The sequence below is a fragment of the Belonocnema kinseyi genome, chromosome 5, assembly GCF_010883055.1.
Source record: "Belonocnema kinseyi isolate 2016_QV_RU_SX_M_011 chromosome 5, B_treatae_v1, whole genome shotgun sequence".
Taxonomy (NCBI): domain Eukaryota; kingdom Metazoa; phylum Arthropoda; class Insecta; order Hymenoptera; family Cynipidae; genus Belonocnema; species Belonocnema kinseyi.
In genome coordinates, this window is record NC_046661.1 from 141,139,615 (window position 1) to 141,157,540 (window position 17,926).

Genomic DNA, 17,926 nt, shown 5'->3' on the forward strand with positions numbered 1-17,926 from the left:
AAGTTGAAAAAAATTATTTTTTGTCGAAAATTTAATTATTTTGTTGAAAATTCGCATTTTTTGTTAAAATTAATTTATTCTATGAAAATGTTACTTTTGTTAAAAATTCCTTTTTTTTTGGTTGAAAATAAAAAATTTTAACTGGAATTTGAACTAATTTAGTTGAATATTCCATAATTTTAGTTCAAAATTCATCTCTTTGATTGGAAATAAATTTTTTCATCTGAAAATTCAACTATTCAATTTTGGTTGATAATTGATCAGTTTTCTTTCAAAATTGATTTTTTTTTCTAAAAATTTGTCTTTTTTGGTACAAAATTAATTTTGAGTGACTTTAGCTGTATTTGATTAAAAACTAAAATCTTTTTTGTTTGGAACAAAACTTTTTGTTATCAAAAATGCGTCTTTTTTGGCTAAAATTTTCACTAATTGGCTTAATGTTAAAATATTTTGTTCGAATTATGTTTATTGAATATTCATCATTTAAATAAAAAATTTATCTTTTAGGTAGAAATTTGTTATATTTTGTTGAAAATTTGCTTCTTTTTTTGATGAAAATTGATTTATTTCCTGAAAAATTGTAATATAAAATTAAATAACAATCATTTTTATTTTGTAAAACAAGCTTTATTATTACTGGATTCATTTTTTTCTCTATAAAATAAATTTTTTTAACTGAAAATTTAACTATTCCATTTTAGGTTAAAAATTTATATATATTATTGAAAATTCATCCTTTTTTGGCAGAAAATTAATATTTTTGGTTAAAAATCAATTTTTTAGTTTTACTGAAAAATTTAATTTTTTCAACTGAAAATTAAACTATTTAATTTTGGTTGATAATTTAGCTTTTCTTTAAAAATTGATGTGTTTTACTAAAAATTATTATTTTTTTGTACAAAATTAATCCTTTCGGTTAAAAATTCAACAGTTTAGTTGAATTTTTCTCTCTCTTGAGTAAAAAATCTTTTTTTTTTTTAATTGGAAATTCTTTTTTTGGTTGACGTTAGCTGTTTTTGATTCAAAATTAAAATCTTATTTTGGTTGGAACAGAACGTTTACATTTTTTTTTTAAGAATGCATTTTTTTAGTTAAAAATTCCACTAATTGGTTTAAAGTTAAAATCTTTTGTTAACATTTTATTTATTTTAGATATCATTTGGTAAAAAATTAATCTCTTTGATAGAAAATTTAATTATTTTGTGGGAAATTCGCTTCTTTTTTTATGAAAATCGATCTATTCCCTCAAAAATTGTAATATAAAATTAAATATCAATGTTTTTTTTTTTTCATTTATAAAACTAGCTTTATATTACTGGATTTATTCATTTAATTGATTTTTTTTCTCTAGTAAATTAATTTTGTTAACTGAAAATTTAACTATTCCATTCTAGGTTGAAAATTCATCCCTTTTTGGCAGAAAAATAATCCTTTTGGTTAAAAATCGATTTTTTTATTTTTACTGAAAAATATTTCTTTGTTACAATTTAAACTCTTGTTAAAAAGTCTTATTTTTTGTTTGAATTAAGCTGTTTTTTTATTTAGAATTAACATATTTTTGGTTGAAAATTCAACAATTTTTTTGAAAATGCGCTTCTTTTTTTGGTGAAAATTAATTTATTCGCTGAAAATGTTAAAAATTGATTTTTTTTTTGGTTGAAAAAAAAATTTAACTGGAGTTCGAACTAATCCAGTTGAATATTCCCTAATTTTAGTTGAAAATTTATCTTATTGATTGAAAATAAATTTTTTCAACTCTTCAATTTTTTTTTATTATGTATCATTTTTATTTTAAAATTCATGTGTTTTGCAGAAATGTCTGATTTGGTAGGAAATTAATTTTCTTGGTTAATAATTAATCTTATCCTTTACAACTGAACAGTTTGGTTGCATTTTTATCTCTCTTCACTGAAATATATTTTTTTTTTTTTACTTGAAAATTCAACCCTTGTTAAAAATTCGTTTTTTTTTGTTAAGTTCAGCTCTTTTTTTATTTAAAATTATAATTTATTAAAAATTTGTATTTTTTTTGGTTGAATGATGCTGTTTTAGATTAGAATTAAAATATTTTTTGGTTGAGAATTCAACTATTTTGTTGAAAATGCGCTTCTTTTTAAATTAATTTATTCCCTGAAAATGTTACTTTTGTAAAAAAAAAAATTTTTGTTGTTGAAAAAAAAAACATTTTTAATTGGATCTTGAACCAATCCAGTTGAAAATTCTATAATTTTAGTTGAAAACTCATCTCTTTAACTGAAAATAATTTATCATTTTTTGTTTTAAAATTGATTTCTTTTTTATTCAAAAATAAGTTTTTGATTAAATTCAGCTGTTTTTTATTTAAAATAAAATATGTCTTGATTTAAAAATCATTTATTCTATTTTTTGTCCAGAATACATATTTTTTGGCTGAAAATTCCATTGATTGGTTGAAAGTTAAAATTTGTTGTTAGCCATTTTTTTTTTTTTTTTAATGAAGATTTATCATTTTAATTAAAAAGTCATTTCCTAGGTAGAAAATTTAACTATTTTGTTGAAAATTTGCTTATTTTTTTGTGAAAAATATGTAATTGCTTAATGGAAAATTCAATAATTTTTTTGAAAATAAAACAATTTTGTTAAATTAAATGTTCATCCCTTTTTATTGGAAATTTAACTATATGATGGAATTTTTAGTAATTAAACTATTTGGTTGAAAACTCATCTATTTTGGTAGAAAATTCAGCTTTTTGTTGAAAATTCTAATTTTCAGATTGATAATTCATCTGTCTATAAAAAAATTCGTGCCTTTATATGAAAAAATTAAATATTTTGCTAAAATTTCAATTACTTTATTAAAAATTCGTATGTTTAATAAAAAAATCGTCTTTTTTGGATACAAAATTCGTTTTTGCTTTAAAATTCAACTTTTTTGGTTGAAAATATAATAACTTTCTTAAAAATTTAACAATATTTTAAAAAGGTCATCTTTTTTTATTAAAAAATTCAACTATTTGTTTAAAAAAATTTTAATTGACCTTTTTTTTGAAAATGCATTCCTTTTGGTAGAAAATTTATTTATTTTTTTTGTTGAAAATTCAACTTTTCAGGTTGATAATTTAAACTGCCTTAAAAAAATAGGTTTATTTTACTTGAAAATTCAAGTACTTATTTGGTTGAAGTTTAACATTATCTGTTTCAAAATACCTGTGTACTTGAAAATTGTTATTTTCGAGTTGAGAATGTAACTGTTTTGTAGATAATGTCACTTTTTTGGTAGAAAATTCAACTATTTTCGTTTAAAATTTAATTATTTTAGTGAAAACTCATCAGTTTAGTGAAAACTCATCAGTTTAGTAAAAAGTTTGTCCTTTTTTTTTATTAATAATTCAAAAGTTTTGTTAAATTTCGTCTTTTTTGTTTAAAAAATGAAACTGTTTGGTTGAAAATAATCTTTTTTTATTTTAATTCGACTATTTGGTCTGAAATTCATCTTTCCGCGTTTCAAAGTAAAATACTTTCTAAAAAAATTTGCGTTTAAGCTTGAAAAATTAACTACTTTAGTTACAATTTTTATTGCTTTGTTAAAAATTATTTAATTTAGTGAAAAGTTTGTTCTTTTCAATTGTAAACTAGCTTTATATTACTGGATTTATTTATTTAGTTAATAATTTATTTTTCTCTAGGAAATTTATTTTTCTAACTGAAAATGTTAGTTTTGTTAAAAATTCCTTCTTTTTTTTGTGGAAAATAAACATTTTTAACTGGAAATAGAAATAATCCGGTTAAATATTTCATAATTTAAGTTTAAAATTCATCTCTTTGACTGGAAATCAATTTTTAAAACTAAAAATTCAATTATTTAATTTTGTTTGATAATTTATCATTTTTTTAAAATTGTTTTTTGAAAATTCTTTTTTTTTTTTTGGTTAAATTTAGCTATTTTTTATTTAAAATTAAATTCTTGTTTGGTTGAAACAAAACTTTTACTTTTTTTCGAGAATGCATCTTTTTTGGCTAAAATTTACACTAATTGGCGTAATGTTAAAAATTTTTTATTGAATATTCATCATTTAAATTAAAAATTTATCTCTTGGGTAGAAATATCAAATATTTTGTTGAAAATTCGCTTCTTTTTTGATAAAAATTAATTTTTTTTCTGGAAAAGTGTAATGTAAAATTAAATAACAATCATTTTTATTTTGTAAAACTAGCTTTACATATTACTGGATTTATTTATTTCTTTGGTAATTTATTTTTTTCGAATAAAATTCTTATATTCTATTGAAAATTCATCCTTTTTTGGCAGAAAATTAATCTATTGGTCAAAAATCTATTTTTTTATTTTTACTGAAAAATCATTCTTCGTTACAAATTCAAATCTTGTTAAAAATTCGTATATATTTTTTTTTTTTGTTGAAAATAAAAACTTTTAACTGGAATTCGAACTAATTCAGTTGAATATTCCATAATTTTAGTTGAAAATTCATCTCTTTGATTGGAAATCAATTTTTTCAAGTGAAAATTCAGCTATTCTCTTGACTGAAAAATCTATTGTTTTTAGTTGAAAATTCTTTTTTTGGTTGAAACAAAACTTTCTTTTTTTTGTCGAGAATGCATCTTTTTTATCTAAAATATTTTGTTAACATTTTTTTTATTGAATATTTATATTTTAATTAAAAATTTGTTTCTTGGGTAGAAATATTAAATATTGTGTTGAAAATTCGCTACTTTTTTGATAAAAATTAATTTATTTCCTGAAAAATTGTAATATGAAATTAAGAAAGAATAATTTTTATGTTGTAAATCTAGCTTTATATATTACTGGATTCATTTATTTAGTTGGAAATTCATTTTTTTCTCTAGGAAATGAAATTTGTTAACTGAAAATTTAATTATTATATTCTTAGGTTGCACATTCATCCTTTTTTGGCAGAAAATTAATATTTTTGGTTAAAAATAAATTTTTTAATTTTTACTGAAAAATCGTTCTTAGTTAAAAATTCATCTCTATCATTAAAAATCAATATTAGTTTGGAATTTATATTTTTTATACTAAAAATTCAACAATTTAATAAATAGGTCATCTTTTTTTAAAATTAAAAATCCAAATTTTTTGTCGAATATTCGTCCTTTTGACTAGATAATTAAAATATTATAGTTCAAAATTTATTAATTTTTTTGAAAATGCAACAGTCTTCTATAAAAATCGTATTTTTTCTTTAAAATATAACAATTTGGTTAAAAATTAAAGTATTTTAGAAAGAGGCCACCCTATTTAGTTGAAAATTCAACTGTTTTGTAGAATATTCGTTTTTTTTTTGGCTTGAAAATTCAACTTTTACTTTTTAGGTTCATAATTCAACTGTCTTTGTTAAAAATTCGTATGCTCAACAAAAATTCGTTTTTTAAATACAAAATTCGTTCTTATAAATTTTAAATTCATCTATCTTGGTTGAAAATTAACTTTTTTGTCAAAAATTCAACTGGCTTCTAACAAAAATTCGTCTTTTTGCTTTAAAATTGAAATTTTTGGATTGAAAATTCAAATGTTTCTTAATTTTTTTTTTTAAATCGAACTATTTATATAAAAATTTTATTATTTTGATAGAAGATTCAGCTTTTTGTTGAAAATTGAATTATTTTGTTGAAAATTAATTAATTTAGTAAAAATGTCATTCTTTTTTATTGCAATCAGTTTTGTTAAATTTCGTGTTTTTTTCCTTGAAATTATAATTATTTGATGGAAAATATTTTTTGGTTTAAATTCCACTATTGGTTTGAAAATGAATATTTTGGTTTAAACTTCATCTTTTATGGTTACAAAGTCAAATAATTTAAAAAAATCGACTTTTCAGCTTGAGAACTGACAACTTTTTTTGAAAAATTTAACTATTTTGGTTGAACATTTAATTATTTCATTGAAAACTCATCAGTTTAGTCAAAAGGTAATTCTTTGTTTATTTTTTTTTATTGAAAAATCAACAGTTTTATTAAATTTCGTCTTTTTTGTATTTAAAATAAAACTATTTGGTGAAAAATGATTTCTTTGTTGTTTAAATTCCACTATTTGGTTGAAAATGAATATTTTCGTTGACAAATAATTTCTAAGAAAAACCACTTTTGACCTTGAAAACTGACAACTTTTTTTGAAAAATTGATCTATTTTGGTAGAAAATTCAGCTATTTTGGTTCAAAATTTAATTATTTCATTGAAAACGCACCAGTTTAGTCAAAAAGTCTTTATTTTTTATTGATACTTCGACAGTTTGTAATTGGTTAAAAATTAACTTTTTCGTTAAAAATTCATCTTTCCTGGTTTCAAAGTCAAAAAACTTCAACAAAAATTTATTTTCGAGCTTAAAAACTCACATCTTTTGTGGAAAATTCATCTTGATAAATCATTTTCATATGATGAATTTGAAAGGATTTGGAAAGAAGATTTTTATTTTTCTTTCTCAGATGTAAAATTTATTTATCGATTAAAATTAATAAAAATAGTTACAGTCCGTAGATTCTTAAAAAAACAAAAAAATAAAAAAAACATAGGAACTAAAAAATAAAGTTAAGGCCTCCAGGGCTTATTTGGTTCTGTTGTTGAGATTTTGGTCAGAGAATTTTCGTTTCCTTATTTCCCAGGTTCTGTAAAATTGTAGGTTGTTAAATAAAAAAAATATACAAATATAATAAAAAAATATTCTTGTCACAGATTTAAACCTTAGAATTTTTTTCAATCACTTGAGCATACAAAGAAGGGAAAAAAATGTTTGTTGTACAATTTTATTGTAATAGGCAAATTTTAAAAACAAACCATTGTCATACTTTTTTTTACAAAAAAAAAAAAATTTCATTCTTTTTCCTCAAAAAAAGTTATTAGTGTAGCTTAAATAACTTTTAACAAAGTTAAATGTTAATTTTTAACAATTTTGAATCTATTTGATACAGGTAAGATAAAGATTAATTTTTTGGCAAAAAAAAATAGATTAAGATTTTCTATTTGTTTATTTCAATTATTTATAATAATTCTAAACGCTACGTGTTAAGAATATTTTATTGTTTAGTTGGTCTGATAACCTCCTTCGATATTAGAGCATAGAAATTTTTTTGGTAAAAAAATTATGAAAATTGCGGATTTCTATATTAAATTGTTTATAACAATGGTAAATGTTCAATGTTAACAATATTTTGCAACAGAGTAATTTTTATAAGCTATTGTGATACATATAAAATGAAAAAAGAATTTTTTCCTACGAAAAAAGGATGAAAATGTTATATTTGTTACCTTGAATTATTTATAACAATGCTACAAATTAAATTTTAATCATTTTTTTGGACTTTGGGAAGTCTGTAAAATTATGTTGATAGACATCAGATGAAGAATAATTTTTTTTCGCGAAAAATAGATAAAGATTTTCTATTTGTTTACTCAATTATTTATATCGAAGGTAAATATTAAGTGTTAACAATATAAGGCAGAAAAATATGTCTAATAAGCTATTAAAATACATAAATGATAAAAAAAAATCATTTTTTCAGCAAAAAGGATAAAAATGTTCTTTTTGTTCATTTAAATTATCTATAACACTAACGTTATAAAATAAATAAATTATTTGCCTTTTGCGTATACACAGGTTTTTTTTGTAAATATCTTTGTAATGGTCTAAAAAGCAATATAATCAATGATATCGCTTGCCATTGTTGCTAGGAATGTAATTTAATTAATTTTTAACTAACTTAAAGAAATTTAATTTAATTTTGCATTTGAATTATAAATTAATTCAATAATTAAAGAATTTAAAAGTTGTGAACCTTCAAAGTTTAATTATTCTAAAAAGGTTGAATATTATATGATTTCTAATCGAAAACGTTCAAAATTAATGAAGACAGTACGTGTGTATGTAAACGGAGATATTTAGGCAAAATCAGAGCAGGTAAGAGAACTGATGGAAGAAAATAGAGAAAGGGATAAGTTTATAATTGGAGATTTTAATTCGAGTATAGGAGAGAGTAAGAAAGGAATGATAGAGAGTAGGGCGTGGACGAAAATCCAAAGACAAGGTACTGAATAGGAAGGGAAATAAATTGTTGAAGAGCTTGGAGGAGATGGAATGGTTTAAGAAAATCTAAATGGGAAAGTGAAATGTAAAGGAAGAGATTGAAATAATGATAGGAGAAATTAAAAGTGTTGGAGAGCGCAGTTAAAAAAAAAGTTAGTGGAAGTTAAAAATATTTAGAGTTGAAGTAGTTGGGATGAAGCACGTCGAGGCGAAGGAAGTGAGAAAGGAATGAAGAAAATAGGGGAAAAAATAGTGGAGAAGAATATACCAGAAAAAAGGAGTATACTAGATAAAAAAAAGAGAAGAAAAATAAAAGGTTGTAAGAAGAGGCGGAGAAAGATAAGACGGAAAAAGAGATTCGGAAGGTGATCAATGGAGAAATAAAGGGAAAATAGTAAATGAGGATCAGATAGTAAACTGGCGTAAAAATTTTATAAATATGCTAAGAGGGGAAGAGAAGAAAGTTAGGAAAGGAGGAAAAGATGGTAGGGAAAGAGACGAGGAAGAGGAAATAACAAGGAAAGAAATAAGCAAGGTGGTAAGAATAATAAAGGATAGGAAGGCACCTGGTATAGATGAGATTCCAAATGTCTGGAAAAAAGGAGGCGAGAGAAAGAACTTAAGGAATATCATACATAATGTGCAATATCGAGAGGAGAGAATTGGTCAGAGTTATGGAAAGAAGAGACAGTAGTACCTGTAATGAAAAAAGGAATGTTAAAGATTACAGATGAGGTACGCTAATAACATTAAGAGAAGGGATGTCGGGCTTAATGGGGTTGTTGCATATTTTTAAATATATATTTTTTCTCTATTAAATTAAAAGAATCCTACAAAATGAACGTAATTTTGAAAGGAAAGTTTTTTCAGATAAATTTGAATTTTTTATGGTTAAGAAGTATAATTTTTGAATTTTTCCGGAAACATCTAATTGGTTCGGCTGATTTTCGGAAGTAATTCAATCAGAGTAGCGCGGTTGTCCAGTTCATGGGGGGAATCAATATGGCCGCGAACAATGGAAAGGGTAACATATATTAATGTGGTTAGGTTTTATTATTGTAAAGGTCTTTTAAAAGTATAAAGAATGGCCTGAAAGGTGTTCAAAATTAGTTTTTTCTTATTTAGAATTAATTTTTTTTAACTGAAAATGTATCTTCAATTTTATGTCAGAAATTGGTATTTTTTTTATAGAAATTTAATTCTCTTGGTAAAAAATTATACTATTTCGTTGAAAATTTACTTTGATTTTATTGAAAATTAAGTTTTTGTTAGAAATATTAATTATATTTTCAGTTGAAAAATCTGTTTTAGGTGAAAATTCATTTATTTGTTAAAAATCCATCTTTTTGGTAGAAGAGTACTCTCGCTTGTTAAAACTTCATCTTTTTGAATAAAAATTAATTTCTTTGGCTGAAAATTAGTTTCTTTTTTTTTGCAAATTAATTTTTGTTGCTGAAAACTCGTTCTCTTTTGTTTAAAATGTACTTCTACAGCTACAAGTTGAACTATTCTAGCTTTAGTTTGTGAAATTATATTTTTCTGTTGAAAATTTATATATTTTATTGAAACTGTATCTTTTTTTATGTAGAAAATTCATCTCTTGCTTTTAGAATTGAATTATTTTGTGGAAAATTCATTTTTGTTGTTGTTTGAAAATTGATTGTATTAACTGAAAATTTAATTCTTGTATTTTTAGTTAAAATACTCATTGTTTGGATGAAAAAAAAAACTATTTTGTTCAAAAATCGAATTTTTAAAATAATCTTTTGGGTTGAAAATACCATTATTTAGTCAAAAATGTATGTTTTTGGTTAAAAATACATCACTGTGATTGAAAATTAATTTCTTTTGCTGAAAATTCGTTTCTTTTTGTTGAAATATATTTTATATTTTATTTTATATTTTAATTTTGGTTGAAAGTTGATATTTTTCGGTGAAAATTCATGTACTTCGTTGAAAATGAGTCTTTTGGTGGAAAATTAATCTTTTTGGTTTGGGGCAATAAGTTAAAAAAGAGTTTGAAGGAGATAGAAGGAAGGAGAGGAAGAGCGATAGAATTAATGTAGATGGAAGAAGAAAGAAAATACTTCTTGAGGGACAGATATAAAAGATGAGACTGAAGTACATGGAGAGTGAGAAAAAAGAAAAAGCGAAAGACAAGTAATAGAAAGAGGAGAATACCAAAGTATTTAGAAAAGGGATGGAAAGGGGAAATACGGACAAGAATAGAAAGATTTATTGTGGAAAACAAGGAAAGAATATAAAGGAGAAATTGAACCTAGATAACAATTCGTGCGCGGATGTCACGCGCACGTTAATGCGTACATGCGCGCAAGATTGCAATGCGTCGGTGTGTGCCGGTTCTAGTTTTATGAGAATCACGAAGTACTACAAGGCGACCGCACGCCATGTATTTCGACTGGCGCCAGCTCGCGATCGCCTGTCCACGGAGTGTTATAGCTGCCCTTCAGTGAAAATATAACATTATAAATTGTCGTCTGCTTTGGAGTATCGAGTGTGTTTATAGATTAAGTTTGGTTATGTCAAGTGTCAGTTGGTGTTACGATCGCAGTGATAATGCTTGTATTATTTATACAATTATATGAGTTATGCTAATAAAACAAGAGGAGGAATATAAAAACAATAGAACGCAAGTATAGATATTGAGGATTTTGCGTCTAATACCTCTCTCTTGTTGTGCCCTACCACCCGAATCACAGCCCTTACAAAAACAACGCGACATTATTGTATCACTCATTATATAGGTTTTTAGCGCTGACACTTTGCACAACAATGTTTTCCCTCTAAACACAAACAGTTTGCAGTTGCACAACGGCATTAATAGGTTATATTTATACCGGCACCAAATTTACATCACATGTTCTCGTAGTTCCTAGAGTTTCCGCACGTAGCGCTATCATCTGGGAAGACATGAAAATTTGAGGACAGTCGATCGCGATTGTGGGCCTTTTTCCACCATCCCCGCTATAGGCGTGCTATTTTGTTAATATGTTCCGATACATTCATTTAATTCAACCTTCTGAATTACCTCCTTTAATATAAATAAATAATTTTAGGATAGTCTGCCCACGCGCACCGAGTGTTTGCTTCGTGGACGCACGCGCGTGCCTCGCATGGCGTGCGTCGAATATGCGCCTCCATGGATGCGCATCTGAGTGCTGATCAGCACGCACGTCGGGCGGATTAATCCGCACACATGCCTCCACAGTGCGTGCATCCTGCGCACCAATTATTATCTGGGAAAATAATGACGTTATGGCAGGACATTAAAATTTTATATGTGCACGGACAGAAGTTACGTAAAACCGTCGCACTAGCAGTAAGAGAGAGTGTCGCTGCACTTCGGTTTGGCGTGGCGTCTGTCCCAAATTCGGGGCGCAGGAATAAGCGCGGAACTGTGCCGCTAGCGCCGCGTGAGCAAAACGCCTTGACTATACTATTGATTAAACAGTTCGACCTGTTCGGGGTAATGGCTCTCCCAAATCAGTAAAGTCGTACTAATTAACAGAAGCGGCGCTGTTCACTGTGTGATTGGCACAATTGTACATGTTGGGTGAGCGGCTCTACAAAACTTCTCTCCGTGTGGAAGGATTGGGTGAGAAGTTTATTAAATAATTGTAGGATAGAGGCACGAATGAGGAATAATGAAAGAGTAAAAAATAGAAGCAAGAATCTAGATATCGTAACAGTTTTACCATGATCGTATGTGAAATGGATGTAGATAAGAACTCGCGCGAGCTGATCGACAGTAATTTTCCGTGAGTCATTGTATAAAGATGTTGCGAATGTGTATACATCTTGCAGGAATTCTTTAGTGTCCGGTAAATTCAACATCGAACGTTGTAAATTATCGATGAGGGATATTACCTCGAGACCCGAAATTCTTTTAGAGTCTATGTTGTTCGAAAGAGACGCCTTTTGTAAAACTTCTGCCAAACGTAGGGTATAGGGCTCAAGTTGAGGATATTTACTCAAGAAAATAGAAGGTGGATCCAAGCCAACCTCGGAATCAGAATTTTCAGAGTGTGAGTCTTCTGGCTTATCATACTCATCAATTGTATTCTCCAAGATGCCTTCAACGATTGTTGAATACAACGATTCAATGCAGCTACTTCCCCTCGAGACTTTGCTTGGTCCTGCTGCCAGGATGATAGATGGAACTCTGCCCCGGTCGATTTTAAAAGAATCATCTTTCGATGTATTTTTTATGAAAGTTTCATTGGAAAAATGAGAGGACGCGTCACAGTCTAATGTATCATCTTCAAGAGTCGTTGATTGCTGTTGTTGAAATCTGTCCCGATTGATCTTAAGAGAATCATTTGTCAATACTTTTTTTGTGAAAGTTTCGCCGAGAGAATAAGAGGATGCATCACAGTCAAATGTATCATGTTTAGATGTTGATTGTAGAGCTTCAATGGAGCCACTTCCTTTCGAAACTTTCCTTGTTTCTGCTGCGAAGCTAACGGATTGAAATCTCTCCTGATTGAAATCTGAAGAATAATTTGTCAATACATCTTTTATAAAAGTTTCACTTGGAGAATAAGAAGCCTCACAAGCTAACGTATCATCGATAGTTATTGTTGATTGTGAAGATTCATTGCAGCACCTTCGTTTGGAACCTTTACTTGTTCCTGTTGCGAGGATAACCACAGATGACAAGCTGTCTCTATTGATCACAAGAGAATTATTTGCCAATTCAGTTATTATGGACGTTTCACTAAGTGAATGAGAAGCCTCCCAGTCTGAAGAATAACTTGATGTAGTTATTGTTGAATGTAGTGATTCACTTAACTCCGTATCGGTTGGAAGGCTTGTTTCCGCGCTGATGATAGTAGAGCTACTGATCTCAGATTGCTCACAAGCGTAAACGAATACTTCCTGCTCTGATTCGCCTGTAAAAAAAGTAAACAACAAGAAACTTATTATCAACAAGAAACTTATTATCTTCCCGGCAAATATCCGACCTGGCGTTGTACTAGGCGTAAGAGTTCATTCCGGTCATATAAATGATATCCTCTTAAAATTGCTTTCCTTTGGAAGCAGAAACCTTTTTCTGCGATCGTCCTACCTTCGGACGCACTACTTAAGTATTAAAGTCACCTTTCGGAATAGCACATTCTGTTATTATTAATATTCACATTCTGTTTTATTTCCCCTACACCTTGAAATATTTTCCCCTTTAAAGGATACTTCAACTTGGGAAACAGCCAGAAATCACAGGGAGCTAGGGCAGGACTGTATGGGGACTTATAAAGTCATGCAAGGTGTTTGGTGCAATTTCTGGCCCCCCCCCCTCACCTCCGAAAAGTAACATAGCCTACAAATCTATTCAAAGATAGGAAAGAGGATTTCTTTTCTTTTCACTTGTAACAAAACAAAAAAAAACACAAAAAAAACGAATTTTCAACAAAAAAGTTAAATTTTAAACCGAAGAGATGAATCTTCTGGAAATATGAATTTTTGACGTTTAGATTTCGGGGGAAATGCGGGAGGACGCACACAGACTTACTACGAGCACGCGCACGTCGAATTCAAGCCAGCGCGAAATCGCGCACGCCTGACTCTGAATAAGGTAAGGGTAAAGGGGAAAAAAATTCCGCTCGTTCCTTTGCAGTCGCGACGCTCGTATCTGCTAACAACTCATTTCTTTGGAGCTTGCATCTTTCGACTTTGAGGGTAGTCGCATTTTCAACCAAAAAAGATTAATTTTTAACCAAAAGTTAAATTTTCTACCAAAAAAATTAATTTTTCAGCAAAAAGATGAACGTTTGAATAAAAAACACGAATTTTCAACAAAATACATTAATTTTTATAAAACTGTGGAATTGTAAAGCCAAAAGGACGAATTATCTACAAAACGGTTGAAGTTGCAACGCAAACATGATTTTTTAACAAAAAATTAATTTTCGACCAAAAAGTTAAATTTCTACACAAATAGTTTAATTTTTACAAAAAAAGTTCAGTTTTAACTGAATAGTTTAATATTCTACCACAGTGTTGAGTCCTCAAACAAACGAGATTAATGACAAATCATTAAGATTTTTTATTCAAAAGGATGAATTTTCAACCCAAAAGATTAATTTTCCACCGAACAAGACGAATTTTGAACAAAATACATTAATTTTCAATTAGGAAAGATCAATTCTCAAACGAAAATAAATTAGTTACATTGCTAGTTTAAAAAAATTAATTCTCAACCAAAAAAAAATAGAAGATTAATTTTCTAAACATATAATTGTTAATTTTTCAATCAAGGATATGAATCTACAACTCAAAAAATAAATTGTTAATAATGTAGTTTGACTTTGAATCAAGTAGCTGAATTTCTAATGAAAACAGACGACTTGTTAACTAAATTTTATTATCAGGAACCATACTAAATGTTGTCTGAGTTCGTAACTTTACTTCCACTGACCCCCCCCCCCCATATTCGTTATAAACCATATCGTTTTTAGCATGACCATCTCGCCCCTTACATTTTTACCTGATTTATGGAAGATCTCTCAGAATTGATGGAAGCTGCCGAAAGTGTGCGAAGTGATTGTGCACTTTCTGGCGCTTCACCAGAAATTGCTGAATAAGCTGCGAGGAATGGCTTGTAATTTGAGTATCATTCATAGACTCATACGATGTAATTTCCGAATCATAAACATAATTTTGTAACCTAAATGACTATTAATGTGATGTCACAAGTTTATAGTTAGTAATTTTAAATAGACCCGCGCTTTTCGATGCATGCGCATTTAACAAATTTGCGGTCCGTTAGCATCACTGGGGCCAAACAATAACACGAATTACATAGGACGAAACTTGATTTTTTTAATAGCTTGAAATAAAATAATTGTTATGACACATGCATGATTTTAGCCCTTTTCGACGCTTATGAATAGGGACTAAAGCTCTAATTTTTACTCCCCAGGGAGTAAAAAGTGATATCAAGGTAAATACTGAAAATTATACATCTATGAGCTCGTACTTTATGATGATCAGTCCACTGACCGTAAGAACTGTTAAGGAAGTTTTCGTAGCAGATAATAGAATTTTGCGGTAATTTATGGAAAGTTACCATATATAATTGGTCAAATGACAAAATGCTAAATAAAATTCCGGAAATTTATAAAAATATTTCAAATTGAATTTTGGTACTTTATGGTAAGTTATCATATTTACCTGTAAAATGACCACAAATTACCGAAAATTTCCATTAATTTTCGGAAATTTATACATTTTAAAATTGAATTTTTGGTCATTTATAGTAAGTTAACGTATTTACCTTAAATCATAAATTATCCTTAAAATTACTGTAAATCAAGCTTCCTTTATTCAAAATATAATATGGGCTGAAATCATGACTATTTCGAGAAATATTTAAAATCATCTTCACCTACAACTCGTACTGAAAACATACACTCGTCGAAAAAGTCCTTCATCTCCTCCTAGGTACATAATATACTATATTCTACATCAATTTATTTGAATATTATTTTTCATTTCTGAACAGCTGTTCAATTAAATAATAAAATCGATTATTCTTTTGTAACGATTTTATTGTTTAATTGAATAGCTTTGGAAAATTAGGCACAAAATCCAAATGCACTTATTGTCAAAAATAATGTTTTCCACCTTTAGTATAATGACCTATTTACACCTCCCTTGTATGCAGACGGAAAATGTATCTTTCACTCTATCACGTGAAGATGCCATATATTTATCTCACTTTAGATTTTCCACCAAACTAAGAAGTCTTCGCGGACAGAGAAAAATCTCGAATGAGATAAATGCATGGCATCGTCACGTGGCAGACTGAGAAGAAAATACATTTTCCGCCTGCTTGGAAGCGAGGTGTCAATGGACCATAAAAATTAAGTTTTGTCCCATGCAATTGGTATTATTGATTGCCCACGGCATGCAGACATCTTACTAAGTGAAGTTACAGCATGAAATACCTAATAGTAAATACATCTTTCTAAAAATAGAAACACAAGGTCAAACACTTTTCGGACCACCTCGTATGAAGTACGTCCTTTCTATTCAGAACGTACAATCGTATCCCCAATCTTGGGAACTTTTCAAACTGCGCTTGCGTTGTGCCGACAACCCGATTAGTCACTGTTAGCGCGTTGATTTTGAATTTTATAGTCAGATTTAATATTTATAATACATAATGATTATGAAATGCCTGAATAAGATTTTTCTAATCCTAAAATAAGATTTTTGAGTGATAAAAAAGAGGTTATGAATTCTGATTTCAAAGAAATAAATCATTTTTATTTGTCCCAATGATTAATCTCGTCTTTGTCGTGGTTTGAAATTACATTTTTGTTTATTTCCGACAATGTGATCTAAAATAAAATCACTGAAATTACCAATAATGAATTGAGAATAATTAAATATTTTACTGATAAATGTTACATCATACATTTTTTTAATAACTTGAATAAGACCTGAATTAAAATTACTAATTAATTATTGTATAAATATTATAAAATATATAATATTGTATACAAATAATCAAATCATATTTATACTATTAAAACGAATATTTTTTGCTTAAAATTAAAACTTCTTATTACCTTTTTATTAAAATTAAAAAAATTTCAAAAGCTAAATTAAAGAAAAAATGTTGTTTATGAAGCTAGAACTAATAACGTTTTTTGCATGAAAATTGCATTATTTTTTGATCAGTTACTCCAAAATTCAATTTGGGATTAAGAAATTACTTTGGATGCATTTTCCAATCATTATTTATCATAAATATTAAATCTGAATATTTATATCATTCAAAATCAGCGCGCTGACAGCCACCAATTGGGTTGTCGACGCGACGCAAGCGCAGTTAAAAAAGTTCTGAAGATTGGAAACGCTGCGTACAATCAACATAAAATAATTATAGCAATGTTTGATGATAAAAATACATAAGAAATTATAATCAAGCGTAAAATAATTCCGCTACGATAGGCGATTCCAAAACTATTTTTATTTAATTCAAAAACTTAAAAGTTTAAAATTAATTATAGAAATAAAATGACTTTAAATATCACTTCTCCATTAGTGAATATTTTCGAGAATAAATTACATCAATTACGTAGGAGATTAACTTTATACGATTACGAATTTGGTACTTACTGTCTGGAGTCACTAGATCAACGTAATCTTTACTCATTTTGAAGGTTCACTTTTAAAGTATCAAAAATATTTTTTTAAATATATTTGGAGTAGTTTATCAGAGCTTTTAAACATTTTTCATCCAAGCTAGGATTGAATATGGTTGTAAAGTGTCAAGAAATTTGGACCAAATTAAAATTTTCATGAAACTTTGGAAACGATACCAAAAATTCAAACATTAGGGCGGGAAAATTGGAAATATTAAAAAAATTCTATTACATATAAAATATAAACATTAAAAATGTATTAATATAGATTCATCTTTATGATATAATTTTATATTAATATAATTGTATTGTAAATCTTTTAAAATTTTTTAAAAGAAACATTTCATTGTTTCATTAGACTTACAATGTTCAGTGAAACGTTTCCTTGACTTACAGATGTAACGTGTTGCGACTCACGTTTGATTTTATTACAGCGCTCGTAGGTATATGAAATAACTACCTTACCGACAAGCGCGATTAATTTGAATTTGATAAGAATATGAAACACACGCATTTCACGAGATATTTACAAAATTATGAGTTAACATTGAGGAACACAGAAGGAAATTGCAACTCTTGAGAAATTTACTAGGTCCCTTTCTCACGCTTTGAAAACTCCATAAATAAGGATAAAATTGACCAAACAGAACCGCACAAATTATGATATCCGGGCAAGTCACGTCCAGCGTATAAACAAACATCTGCAAGTTGTAAACT

At 27.6% G+C, this 17,926-nt stretch overlaps 1 protein-coding gene across 1 annotated transcript; it reads right to left on the reverse strand.

Moving 5' to 3' along the window:
• Positions 1–6,495: 6,495 nt before the first annotated feature.
• LOC117172854 lies at positions 6,496–17,300 on the reverse strand. Its single transcript, XM_033361112.1, has 3 exons — positions 17,184–17,300; positions 11,753–12,949; positions 6,496–6,621 (listed from the first exon to the last, which is right to left on the reverse strand). The coding sequence occupies exons 1-3, from the start codon at positions 17,218–17,220 to the stop codon at positions 6,608–6,610; spliced, it is 1,248 nt and encodes a 415-aa protein (XP_033217003.1). The 5' UTR covers positions 17,221–17,300; the 3' UTR covers positions 6,496–6,607.
• Between the last annotated feature and the right edge of the window lie 626 nt (positions 17,301–17,926).

Coding starts and splice junctions, on each gene's coding strand:
- LOC117172854 (XM_033361112.1), bottom strand. CDS start 17,220: ATGAGTAAAGATTACGTTGATCTAGTGACTCCAGACA. Junction 12,950..17,183: donor TGATCTAGTGACTCCAGACA/GTAAGTACCAAA, acceptor CTTTTTTTACAG/GCGAATCAGAGCAGGAAGTA.